At 40.8% G+C, this 14,202-nt stretch overlaps 1 protein-coding gene across 6 annotated transcripts in view; it reads right to left on the reverse strand.

The window, feature by feature from the left end:
• Window positions 1-1,646: 1,646 nt before the first annotated feature.
• The window catches only part of gdap1 (ganglioside induced differentiation associated protein 1), a 90,156-nt gene continuing 77,600 nt past the window's right edge, over window positions 1,647-14,202 (reverse strand). For all 6 annotated transcript variants that reach the window (XM_072253528.1, XM_072253538.1, XM_072253551.1 and 3 more), the window contains 3 exons: window positions 10,972-11,066; window positions 3,960-4,074; window positions 1,647-3,374 (listed from right to left, as the gene is read on the reverse strand). In XM_072253528.1, the coding sequence (XP_072109629.1) occupies window positions 3,031-3,374; window positions 3,960-4,074; window positions 10,972-11,066 (554 nt within the window). In that variant the 3' untranslated portion in view covers window positions 1,647-3,030. The remainder of the gene's footprint in view (window positions 3,375-3,959; window positions 4,075-10,971; window positions 11,067-14,202) is intronic.

Genomic DNA, 14,202 nt, shown 5'->3' on the forward strand with positions numbered 1-14,202 from the left:
TGCAAAACAAAACATTTTTTGATGAAAACTAATTTCAGGATCACCACCTACCGGCCACACTAATAATTTCAACTGACAGTCGATGCCTTTATAGATTGATAACTGGCATTGTCAGCCTCTCCTTTCCATCACTCCTCCTTTCTCTCTGATGAAATGACAGGATAGCAATTAATAAACAGCTCGCTGGGCATGCATTTTGCTGCTCTGCTTCCAACAGTGTGCAGAAATACAATGAAGTGAACTTTTCAATCAGCCAAGCCATCATAGAGAGCTTCCATCTTCTGGGATAATATTATTCCATGTTCTGGCAACACAAACTGGAAAGGAAATATTGACATTGGAAGAACTGCAACATATATTCACTAAGAGCTAAGTTACTCAGAGATTACATTAACCCAATTTGTATTCACCAATACAAAAAGCAGGCCATTTAGTCCAATAACTCTGTCCAACAATCAAAGGTTACTACAGAATGATGATCTACTTACCCCTTAAAGTTTATGGTTAATCTATCACTCTCTGCTAAACCTAACAATTAACATAGCATCAACTGTTATAGACAAATGAAATTCCTAAATTTTACCACTCTTTACATGCAGTTTTTTTCCCCTAATTACACTAACAAAAGACTTGGTTCTTCTTAAAACAACAGCACCACCAATGCACCTTCCCCAAACACCAAGTGCCAGAAATAGATACACTTTCTCTCCCTAGCAATTCTCCTCAAATTCTTGAAAATGATGGTGAAACTTATTTTTTAACATTGTAACTTCCAGGGAATAAAAACTATGGTCCTCTCTCCATTTTAAAGAAATTGAGTTTCCTGCTAAGGCCTTTGCGCCTTTTTTATTATAATAATTTTTCAGTGCCCCCCACCCCCACAGATGCAAAGGCAGCTCGGTAAATATTACCTGATGAGCCAGATGCTAAACCATTGAGATCCCAGATTAGTGTGTTCTACTCTACTGGTGATCAAGGAGTATCAGTTGATTCCTAGGTCATGGCTTTTGTTGTACCAGGGAGAGATTAACCAAAATGGACCTTTTCTATGCAAAAAGTGATCAAATTGAAGTATATAAATTGCTAGCAGGAATTCACAAGTTAGCTTACAGAAGTGGTGTTTCCACACGTGTTCTCTAGAACCAGGATACAATCAAAGAGAGCCATACAGGATATGAGAAATGTCTTCACCCAGAAGATATTGAATCTTTGGAATTCCTCCTCACCCTAGCCCAAAGGAGGGTGGAGTCTTGTTCCACGCTCTTCTGGGGTTTATTCAAGGTAGATATTACCATATTAAGGGATATGGGATCAGAACAAGTAGCACTGAGGTAAAAGATCAATGCTTAAGGGCAAAGCAGATATGAAGGACAGAATGTCCTATTGAGGTTCTTAATTTTTTTGGACTTGTTCTGGTAGAAAAGCATTAACTGATGTAGCAGACAGGGGAAAGGAGAAATCTGAAATGAATGATCAGCTCTAGCCCTTTTAAGTATTATATATAAAAAGGGAAGATGACAGAGTTTGAGAGGAGAATTCATTATAGGAACAATACTGCATCCTTGTGCACATCTGAACTGTCTTAAAGCTATGACAAAGATAGGCAAATGCTTTTTTGTTTAAAAAACAGAACTTTACTACAAGTGTGTTAAATTTCTTCAACTCTTGATTTTCTCTTATGCATGCCCAAGTAATAAATATTGAAAGCTGGAAAGTACATTGCAAGAAAGTAAATGTACAAAATTACTGAGCATACAAAACAAATTAAGACACCTCTTTTAACAAAAAAATCTTTAGTTAAGGCAGGAAAGCCCAAGGTGATACTTCAGAACAACGTAGAACACATCCTACAAAGATCAATACATTGCTCACGAACTCTAACTTGATTGTGCAGAATAGACGTTGAACGTACAGAGTCTGGTCAACACACTGGCTGGACATTAAATGATCCCAAGACAAAGGAGCAGAAGTAGGGCATTATTCTTATATACTATTCCTCTTGAAATGAATGCCAACATAGCATTCGCTTTCCTTACTGCCGATCCAACCTGGTGGTTAACCTTAAGGGTATCCTGCATGAGGAACCCCCCCCCCCCCCCCAAGTCCCTTTACACTTCCAATTTTTGAATTTTCTCATCTAAATTATAATCTGCCCAATTATTTCTTCTTCCAAAATGTACAACCATACATTTCTCAACATTGTATCTCATCTGCCATTTCTTTGCCCACTCTCCTAAACTGACCAAGTCTCTCTGCAACCTTTCCGTTTCAACACTTTCTGCTCCTCCACCTATCTTGGTGTCATCCACAAACTTAGCCACAAAACCATTTAATCCATAATCTAAATCATCAATATAGATTGTAAAAGGAAGCAGCCCCAACACAGACCCCTGCGGAACACCACTAGTAATCGGCAACCAATCAGAATAGGATCGCTTTATTCCCACCCTTGGCTTTCTGCCTATCAGCCAGTGTTCCACGCATTGCAATATCTTTCTTGTAATTCCATGGGCTGTCATCTTATTAAACAGCCTCTTTTGCGGCACCTTATCGAAGGCCTTCTGAAAATCCAAATACACAACATCCACAGCCTCTCCCTTGTCAATTTTATTTGAGATTACCTCAAAAAATTCCAATAGGTTGGTGAGGCAGGATCTTCCCCTCATGGTGCATAAGTAACAAATACATTCAAGTAGCTACAAACTTTTGACTTGCCTGCAATCTGAAGTTTATCTGTTAATGTGTAAAATCCATAAACATTACAACAGAATAATCTATTCCCACAATTACCTGGAGCAAAAAACAAATATTAAGAGTTCTTAAAAGTTTACAATTGAGTTGCATTGTGCACAGATTCCACATTTCACAAACATACTCTTTAAAAATAATTAAATAAATTACAGCAACTCCTTTACACAAAACATAAATGTTCCTTGATTAGTCTATCTTAGTCTGCTAAGTGCAGTGATTGCAGCATTACAGCTCAGCGAAAGTTTTGCTGAATACATAGTAATTTCATGCTGAGAAAACCTATGATAGCCTCTTTTTTAGGAACACGAATGCTAAATAACCTAATCCCCCCAGCAGACTTAGTACAAAACTAGCTCCCAAAAAGGAGGGAGCACGTTTCTTAGCAACTCGGAAAGCAGTAGGCAGCACTGCTGAAAGCAAAATGTTGTTCACATTCCCCAAGACCTTTCGAAAAGTCCTTCGTTGCAACACACGTTCATAATAAGATTCTAAATTTGGGCGATTTCCACTTCCCCAGTATTTTCGGGCAAGTCCAAGGAACTTGAGGCGATGCAATGTTACACTGAGTGAGACATCTGCAAGTGTAAAAGATTCACCACAGAGCCATGGCTGATGTCCTTCTTCTGCTCAACAGAAAGAAATCCAGATAAATATGTTGCAAGTTTTATACTTACATTTCTTATATTTATTGTCTTATACAGTACTTTCCACAATTTCAAGTGTTGTTTTATTAGTTCACTATTACAAGTTCTCCTCCTAATGAAACTACAGTAACAAAGCAACAATTTTAGACTTCCCTCATCTGCTAGGGAGGAGAGTTGTATTCTTAGAAAACACCAAACAGGAAATGCGAATCAAGATGTGATCTAACAAGACTCAAGAACAACACAAGGGCATGGAAGTCAAGATCTAAGCTGATGATATTTTACTTCATTTTAAATACATATTAACACTAATCAAGGCTAGAATTTTAACATAGATTGACACCAACAGTAGAGTTTTGACTTCTTCTCATTTTTGAAGTACTTTCCAACAAGTGAGAAAAAAAATCCTCAAACTATCTACCCCAATGGATCTTATACAGCAAAATATCAAAGACCTCAAAATGCCTGCACTTGCAGGATTTTCCCTCAAGTTTATCCTGTAGCAATGAGAAAGAAGTAGAATTATGTGGAATTAAGTGTAAAAGTAATTTATTTGATACTGACCCGGAGTTTCTTCAATCCTTCTCTGCAACTCAGTCTCCACCTGGTCTAGAACATTTTCCAGCTCACAGAATATTTTTTTCAGATAGTTTACATTATCATGATCTCGTATCTTAGACTGAAGGAAAAACAGTAACAAAACTACGTCAATGTAATTTATATGGAGGAAAGGAGTTTATTTCCCTTTTCAGAGAAGTACAAAGATATCAAATTAATCAAGAGGATTTACAACGACACAATGTATTGAGGCATAGAATAATTAAGCATTTTCAATAAGTATAATATTTGTGCCTCATCAGCATTTTTCCTGCAATATGATCTTTCCAACCTCCTGAAGGATCCTCCCTGTGAATATACAAGTACAAAAACTAACTGACAGAACTTTGATTCAAATTAACTGTGTTTGAATCCTACAAGACAGTTTGTCAATGATTGTCAATTTTTGAATTTTCTGGCAAATTAATATTTAGCACAATACAGTTTTAATACAAAAACTGTTCCAAATAATTCTAGATTACTAGAAGTCAGCATTACTAGAAATAATACAAAAAAGCAAGTGGACACTGTTGGGACTCGTCTGCTGAGTGGGAGGTGACAGAGAGTTAAAAACAGTTCTTTGTGGATTTTATGCACCAGGTTTAAAAAGCGAGCAGAGTTATTAATAGTTTAGCAAAGGTCAATTAAAAGAAGCAAGCTGCAAGTGGAGTATCCATTGTGGGAGCACCCATAGTTGGAATGGGCCAGGGTTAGAGTGGGACACTTTAGAATCAACAGGCTTCAGCGAGAACATACTGAAGTCAGTTAGTTTTTCAGCAAGTTCTTTTTTCCCCTCATTCTTTGTTTATAAGTACGTGGAAAGTGGGTCCGGGGTACGTTCTTTGTGTGAGATGTGGGAATTAAGACCATAAGGTATAGGAGCAGAATTAGACCATTTGACCCATCGAGTCTGTTCCACCGTTTCATCATGGCTGATCCATTTTCCATCTCAGCCACAATTTCCTGCTTTTTCCCCATATCCCTTCATACCCTGACCGATCAAGAATCTATCAACCTCTGCCTTAAATATACATAAAGATGTGGCCTCCATAGCTCCCTGTGGCTAAGAATTCCACAGATTCACCACTCCCTGGCTAAAGAAATTCCTCATCTCTGTTCTAAAAGGACACCCATCTATCCTGAGGCGTATTCTCTGGTCCTAGACTCTCCCACCATAGGAAACACCCTCTCTGCATCCACTCTATCGAGGCATTTCAATTTAGATCAATTAGGTTTCAATTAGGCCACCACTCATTCTTCTGAATTCCAGTGAGTATAGGTCCAGAGCCATCAAATGCTCTTCATACGACAAGCCTTTTAATCCCAGAATCATTTTCATGAACCCGCTTTGAACCCTCTCCAATGTCAGCACATCTTTTATTTTAAAAAGAGATAATGGGCCCAAATCTGCTCACAATACTCTAAGTGAAGCTTCACCAGTGCTTTATAAAGCCTCAGCATTACATCCTGGTTTTATATTCTAGTCTTCTTGAAATCTGGGAGACCTCCAGCTTCCCCGAAAAATAGATCTGCACAAAGTGCAATGAGCTACAGTTCATTAGAGATTGTTAAGGAACTAGAGGTGCAGCTTGATGACCTTCTGCTCATACGTTGAATGAGGAGGAGATAGATAAAGCCACGGGGAAGTAGTCACCACTAAATTGCAGGAGGCGGGTAGCTAGATGACTGTTAGGAGAGGGAATAAGCAACTACTGCAGAGTACCTGGGGCCGTTCCACTCAATAATAAGTATACCGCTTTGGATAAATCTACAGCAATCTAATCTCACTTGTTCACTGCCTTTCATCACCTGGACAACAGTAAATAAGGTTGCTGCTTATTGACTACAGCTCGGTGTTCAACACAATCATACCCTCAGTTCTAATCAACAAACTCCAAAGTGTGGCCCTCTGTACCTCCCTCTGCAAGTGGATCCTTGACTTCCTCACCGGGAGACCACAGTCAGTGTAGAACAGAAATAACATCTTCTCGCTGCATATCAACCCTGGCACACCTCAAGGATGCATACTTAGCCCACTGTTCTACTCTCTCTACATCCACAACTGTGTGGCAGGGCACAGTTCAAACACCACCTATAAATTTGCCAACAACATAACTATTGTTAGCAGAATTTTAGATCAGCTGGTTAAGTGGAGTCACAACAACAACCTTGCACTCAACATCATGACTGTGGACTTCAGGAAGGGGAAGTTGAGTCCTCATCAAGGGATCAGCAGTGGAACTGGTGAGCAGTTTCAAGTTCCTGGGAGTCATCATCACTGAAGATCTATCCTGGGCCCAAGAGACTGATGCAGTTACAAAGAAAGCATGACAGCAGTTAGATTTCATTCGGAGTTAGAATGAAGACTTGGTATGTCAACGAAGACACTCACAAATTTCTACAGATGTACTGTGGTACTCTACAGTTACATTCTAACTGGTTGTATCACTGTCTAGTGTGGAGGGCCAACTGCACTGGATCAAAAAAAGCTGGACTTCAAGGGCAGTAATTTCTAGATTGCTGCCCGTGGCATGTACCAGTGAGAGTAAGAATAGGACGATTTGTCAGATGGATGTGTGGCTGAGGAATTAGTGCAGGGGGAAGATTTCAGGTTTCTGGATCACTGGGATCTCTTCTGGGGAAATGATGAACGACCTGTTAAAAAGGACAGGTTACACCTGAACTCCTGGGAGACCAATATCCTTGCAGACAGTTTTGCTGGAGCAGTTGGGGAGTGCTTAAACTAAATTGGCAGGGGGTTGGGAACCAGCGTGGTAGGGCTGACAATGAGGCAGTTGGTGCACAAGTAGATGCAGTGCGTGGTGAGACTGTGAATATGGACAGGCATATGATAGGACACAACTGCTGTCAGTGAGAGGAGCTGAAGTATAACATGGCTGCAAAATTGAAGAGAGCGGTTAAAACAGGATTGAAGATGTTATATTTCAATGCAAGCACTATACACAATAAGGTAGGTTAAGTATTTGCAGGTGGGCATCACTGAGTTGTGGCGGAAAGAAGTTGGGAGCTTAACATCCAATGATACATATTTGTATCGAAAGAACAGGCAGGTAGGCAGATGGGGTGGTGTGGCTCTATTGCTGAAAAATCATATCAAATCCTTAGAAAGATGTGACATAGGATCAGAAGATGAGGAATTCTTGTGGGTAGATTTAAGAGGCCTCCAAACAGTAGCCAGAGAGTTGGGTACAAATTAAACAGCAGTTTGTGGTTGAGCCCACTGGGGAAAGGGCAATTTTAGATTGGATGTTGTGAAATGAACCAGATTTGAATAGGGAGTTTAAGGTAAAGGGATTCTTAGGAGACAGTGATCATAAGATGATAAAATACACCCTGCAGTTTGAAGTGAGAAGTTATAGTCAGATATATCAGTATTAGCGTCGAGTAAGGTGGCAGAGTGGAGATGCAAGAAGCTCCTTCTCGCTGCTAGCCTGCAGGTCACCCTTGGGCAAGATGTACCATCTGCTTAGCTCTCTGATCAAGGTCACATGAAGCAGGTGGTGCAGGTTCGGGTGGTGGATGGTCGTATGAGCAGCTGGTGCACATCACAAGTCCTGGTTACACGACCACTGACATCAGTCAGACAATCTCTGAAGAGTATTTATAATGGCTGGGATCATCCAGAAGGCCACAATATAGCAAAAAATGGTGGGAAGTGAGAGGATTCGGAAGCTTTTGAAAAACCCACAAAAGGCAACTAAAAAAAAGGCATAAGAGAACAGGTGATATATCAAGGTACGCTAGCCTAAAATATAAGAGAGGATACAAAGAGATTTTTCAGATCTTTAAAGAGTAAAAGAAAGGCGAGAGCAAACATCGGAGTGGTGGAAAATTACATTGAAGAGGTAGTAACAGAGGACAAAAAATGGCACATGAACTTAATAAGTATCTCACGTCAGTGTTACCTGTGGAAATCGTCAACAGTATGCAAGAAATTGGAGTGTGCTGGGAAGTGACTGTAGTTGCTATTACTAAGATGATTATTGGGAAGCTGAAAGGTGTGAAGGTAGTTAAATCACCTTGACCAGATAGAAGACACCAAGGGTTCTGAAATAGGTAACTGAAGAAATTATAGATGTATTCCCGTCACCATCTGTAAGGAGTTTGTACTTTCTCCCCATGACCGCATGCATTTCCTCCAGATGCTCCAGTTTCCTCCCACAGTCCAAAGGGAGGTTGGTAGGTCACTTTAGTTGTCCTGTGTTTAGGCTAGGATTAAATCAGGGGATTGCTCAGCAGCACAAATCGAAGGGCCAGAAGAACTTATTCCACGCTGTACCTCAATAAATAAATAGTTATCTTTCAAGAATCACCAGATTCTGGAATGGTTCAAAGAGCACTGGAAAATTGCAAATATTCACTCTTTAAGGGTGGAAGGCAGATAAAAGGAAATTATAGGTCAGTTAGCCTGGCTTCAGTGGCTGGGAAGATGTTGGAATTCTTTATTAAATATGAGATTTCAGGGAACATGATACAATAGGCTAAAGTATGGTTTTCTTAAGGAAACATCTTGCCTGACAAATCTGTTGGAATTCTTTGAGGAAATAACAGGCAGGATAAACAAAGGAGAGCCAGTGGATGTTGTTTTCTTGGATTTCCAGAAGGTCTTTGGCAAGATGCCACACACAAGGCTACATAACAAGATAGAGCCCATGATATTACAGGAAAGATACTAGCATGGATAGAAGACTGACTGACTGGCAGGAGCCAGAGATGGCAGCCAGTGGCTAGTGGTGCTCCTCAGGGTGCAGTCTTGGAACCACTTATTTTCACGTTATATGTCAATGATTTGGATTACAGACTTGATGGTTTTGTGCCCAAGTTTGCAGACAATCAGACGATAGATGGAGGGGCAGGTAGTGTTGTAGAAGCAGGGATTCTGCAAAAGGACTTGACAAATAGACAGTGAGTCCTGACGAAGGGTCTCGGCCCAAAACGTCAACTGTACCTCTACCTATAGATGCTGCCTGGCCTGCTGCATTCCACCAGTATTTTGTGTGTGTTGCTTGGATTTCCAGGATCTGCAGATTTCGTGTTTACATTGACAAATTAGGAGAATGGGCAAAGAAGTGGTAGATGGAATCATAGGGGGTCGTACGATCATGCACTTTAGTAGAAAGAATAAAAGCGTAGATTATTTTCTGAACAGGAAGAAAATTCAAAAATAAGAGATGCAAGGGACTTGGAAGTCATTTTGCAGGATTCCCTAAAGGTTAACTTGCAGGTTGATTCAGTGGTTTAAAAAAAAAAAAAGGTTAATGCAATATTAGCATTCAATTCGAGAGGACTAGAATATAAAAGCAAGAATGTAATGTTGAGGCTTTATAAAGCACTGGTGAGGCCTCACTCAAGAGTTTTGAGAGCAGTTTTGGGCCCTTATCTAAGGAAGGATGTGCTAGCATTGGAGAGGGTCCAGAGGAAGGTTCATAAGAATCTTTTCTGGAATGAAAGAGTTAATATGCGAGGAGCATTTGATTGCTCTGGGCTTGTACTCATTGGAATTCAGAAGAATGAGGGGGAATCTCATTGAAACCTATCCAATATTGAAAGGTCTGGACAGGATTAGATGTGGAGAGGATTAGATGTGAAGACTCATCTAATGGATGAGTCTAAAACTAGAGGGCACAGCCTCAGAGTAGAGAGACATTCACTTCGAACAGAGATGAGGAAGAATGTTTTTTTTTAGGCAAAGGGTGGTGAATCTGTGGAGTTCATTGCCACAGACAGCTGTGGAGGCCAAGGGCTTGGATATATTTAAAGCAGAGGTTGATAGGTTCTTGATTAATCAGTGTGTCAAAGGTTACAGAGAAAAAGCAAGAGAATGGGGTTCAATCAATCATGATGGGCCAAATGGCCTAATTCTGCACATATGTCTTATGCTCTCAAACATATTACAGGAAATGCGAGAAAGGATTTTGACAACTGATTTCCATGTTAAACAATAACAAGAGAAAAAAATATGCAACACACATCAAAGTTGCTGGTGAATGCAGCAGGCCAGGCAGCATTTCTAGGAAGAAGTACAGTCGACGTTTCAGACTGAGACCCTTCGTCAGGCCTAACTGAAGGAAAAGTTAGTAAGAGATTTGAAAGTGGGGGGGGGATCCAAAATGATAGGAGAAGACAGGAGGGGGAGGGATGGAGCCAAGAGCTGGACAGGTGAGTGGCAAAGGGGATATGAGAGGATCATGGGACAGGAGGCCCAGGGAGAAGGAAAATGGGGGGGAGGAGAAACCCAGAGGATGGGCAAGGGGTATAGTCAGAGGGACAGAGGGAGAAAAAGGAGAGTGGGAGAAAGAATGTGTGTATAAAAATAAATAACAGATGGGGTACGAGGGGGAGGTGGGGCATTAGCAGAAGTTAGAGAAGTCAATGTTCATGCCATCAGGTTGGAGGCTACCCAGATGGAATATAATGTGTTGTTCCTCCAACCTCAGTGTGGCTTCATCTTTACAGCAGAGGAGGCCATGGACAGACATGTCAGAATGGGAATGGGATGTGGAATTAAAATGTGTGGCCACTGGGACACATTCTTTCTCTCACTCTCCTTTTTCTCCCTCTGTCCCTCTGACTATACCCCTTGCCCATCCTCCGGGTTTCTCCCCCCTTCCCCCCCTTTTCCTTCTCCCTGGGCATCCTGTCCCATGATCTTCTCATATCCCCTTTGCCAATCACCTGTCCAGCTCTTGGCTCCATCCCTCCCCCTCCTGTCTTCTCCTATCATTTTGGATCTCCCCCTTTCAAATCTCTTACTAACTCTTCCTTCAGTTAGTCCTGACGAAGGGTCTTGGCCTGAAACGTCGACTGTACCTCTGCCTAGAGATGCTGCCTGGCCTGCTGCATTCACCAGCAACTTTGATGTATGTTGCTTGAATTTCCAGCATCTGCAGAATTCCTCTTCTTTGCGAGAAAAAAGAACATGCTTGACTCTTTAACTGCAAGTTATAAAACCTCTTACCTTTATTTGTTTTTGCTTTGTCAAATATGCTTCACTTAATTCTGGGTGTTCCTGAGCAAGTTTCTTTAATTCAGATTCTGTGTTTGCAATTTGGCCTGAAATCAAATAAATGTCCTTTAGATTATAGAGAGATCGGCAGGTGATCTCCATTCAGCTCCCACTCTACCCTCTGTTCTCTACCCCCAACAGTGGTTGAATACAACTTTAAGAACTGAACTTCACCTTACATTAAGAAAAATCAAACTTTAGGAGTTTAACAACTTCAGGTAGACTGTGCGCAGTGGTCGGCCCTCAGCAATCAATGTGGAGGTGAATAGGTAACCTCACTCTCAGTCAAGCTTAGGAATAATAGTGCTGCAGATTACTTAAATGTATGTTTCAGTGAATGTCATGAATGCTTGGGTTTCCTCCAGATGCTCTGGTTTCCTCACACATTTCAAAGATGTACCAGCTAGTAGGTTAATCGCTCATTGTAAGTTGTCGCATGATTAGGCTAGGGTTAATTCGGTGGGTTGCTGGGCGATGCTGCTAGATGGGCCAGAAGGGCCCATCTCTAAATTTATCTCGAAATAAATAAATAAATAAATCCAACTATCCCTCATTTGCAGCATTTTTTTTTCCAGGAAATAATTCTGATTAAATTTGTTTCTTCTATTCTTTAAACAGGCTATTTCTTAAGTCAATGGACTGTGTGCTGCACACCAACTGTATGCAGAACCATACATCCTATCCCACCCTCAGCACATATCACTGAAAACCTACTTCACCCAATGGAAAGCAGAATCATTACCAGAAACCACTTGTACCTCTCCAAGAAACATGTTTTACTCCCTACGATGCTCTGACACCACTCCTTTGCCATCAATCAACCAATGTGATTTACTGCCAGGTCTTCAACCCTATCACAAATCTTCACTTCAATCCTGTCATTTCTCTCTACTTTGTGTCCAAAATATTTTTCCCCACCGCCACTCTTCACACACCCGCCATGATGCCAGAGCAGACATTTCCAACATTCCTTTTATTTCAGTTTCCTACCTGTAGAATTTTTTTTCTGATGTGCACCACATTCTCTTCCAAATTAAACTTCATTTATCAGGCATGGATAACAATTTGCATTTATATAGCACTTTTTATATAGGGACATTTTACTAACTAGACAGGAGAATTATCATAAAAAAGGAACACCAAGCATTTACTAAATGCATTTTTAAATATAATGGAATAGAGCTAGTGAAGTTTATAGAAAGGTAATGCCATGTGGCCCTAGCAATTGAATCCACAGCCAACATTGGTGGGATAAAGAAACCAGGCACATACAAAAGTTCATTACTGAAACAGCGATCCTAGAGATAGACAGCTTGAAGATATTAAAAAAAAGTGAAGAACAAAGTCAAGCAGTTATTTGAACAGAAAGGTAATAGTTGTAACTATAGGCACTGCCAGACCATGAGCCAATGTAATCAACAACCAAAAGTAAACAATTAATAGACTTGGGACAAACTAGGAAATGTGAAACAGAACTCTGGATTAGCTGAAGTTCATGGAAAGTGGAGGTAGCTGTAAGATGGCTGAGATAATCAAAGCCATCATGTTACAACGGACACAAATGAGAGGTTAGACCATCAATCTAACACAACAGATACGAGACCAGTAGCAACAGCAGATACATTTTTAAACAGAAACAGAGCCAGTTTAAAAAGATATGACCATATGACTTTAGCAACTGAAACCAATCATGCAAGAAAATATTAAATCAGAAGCTCTATCTTAGAAAGGATATGCTGAAACTGGAAAGGGTTCAAAGGAGGTTCAAAACATGATTCCAAGGATTGAATGGCTTCTCATGAAGAGTGTTTGATGGCTCTGGGCTTGTATTTACTGGAATTCAGAAGAATGAGGAGTAACCTCTTTGAAGTCTATCGAAATGTGAAAGGCCTTAACAGAGTGGATGTGGAAAGGATGTTTCCTTTGGTGGGAGAGTTGGGGATGATGTGCTAGCATGGATCGAGGATTGGTTAACCAATAGAAAGCAGAGAGTTGGGAGACATGGGTGTTTCTCTGGTTGGCGATCAGTGGGATGCGGTGTGCCTCAGGGTCCACAACTGTTCACGACGTACATTAACGATCTAGAAGAGGGGATTGGGTGTAGTGCATTCAAGTTTGCTGATGACACGAAATTGAGTGGAAAAGCAAATTGTGCAGAAGATACAGAGAGTTTGCAGAGAGATACAGATAGGTTAATTGAGTGGCCAAGAATCTGGCCGGTGGAGTACTATGTTGGTAAATGCAAACTCATCTACTTTGGAAGGAAAAAATGGAAGAGCAGATTATTATTTAAATGGTAAAAAATTGCAGCATGCTGCTATGCAGAGACTTGAAAGTGTTTGTACATGAATTGCAAAAGGTTTGTTTGCAGGTGCAGTGCAGCAGGCTATCAAGAAAGCACATGGAATGTTGCAGTTCATTGCTAGAGGGATTGAATTTAAGAGGAGGGAGGTTACGCTGCTACTGTACAAGGTACTAGTTAGGCTGCACTTGGAGTACTGCATGCAGTTCTGGTCTCCTTAAGTGAAGAAGGATATATTGGCTTTGGAGGCGGTGCAAGAGGAAGTTCATGAAGTTAATGCCATGGGGGGGGGGGGGCGGTTTAAGACTATGAGGAAAGATTGAGTCACCTGGGACTGCACTCACTGGAATTTAGAATGAGATGACATCATATAGAAACAGATAAAATTATGAAAGGGACAGATAAGATAGAGGCAGGAAATCAGTTTCCACTAGTAGGTGAGACTAGAACTAGGAAACATAGCCTCAAGATTCGGGGGAGTAGATTTATGACAGAGATGAGGAGGAACTGCTTTTCTCAAAGAGTGATTAATCTGTAGAATTCTCTGCCCAGTGTAGTGGAGGCTAGCTCAGTAAATATACTTAAGACAAGGTTGGATAGATTTTTGCATAGTAGGGGAATTAAGAATTTATGGGGGAAAGGCAGGCAGGTGGAGATGAGTCCATGGTCAGATCAGCCATGATCTTATTGATTGGTGAAACAGGCTCTTGGGCTGGATGGCATACTCCTGCTCCTAGTTCTTATGTTCAATGGCACTCAGTCCTCCTCCTTGTCACTCACAGACTTCTGGCACAAGATAGTGTCTTCCACAGTGAAGACAGATGCAAAGTACCCATTAATTAGATTAGATTCAACTTTATTGTCATTGTGCCGAGTACAGA

The sequence above is a fragment of the Mobula birostris genome, chromosome 1 (assembly GCF_030028105.1).
Source record: "Mobula birostris isolate sMobBir1 chromosome 1, sMobBir1.hap1, whole genome shotgun sequence".
In the NCBI taxonomy this organism is placed as follows: domain Eukaryota; kingdom Metazoa; phylum Chordata; class Chondrichthyes; order Myliobatiformes; family Myliobatidae; genus Mobula; species Mobula birostris.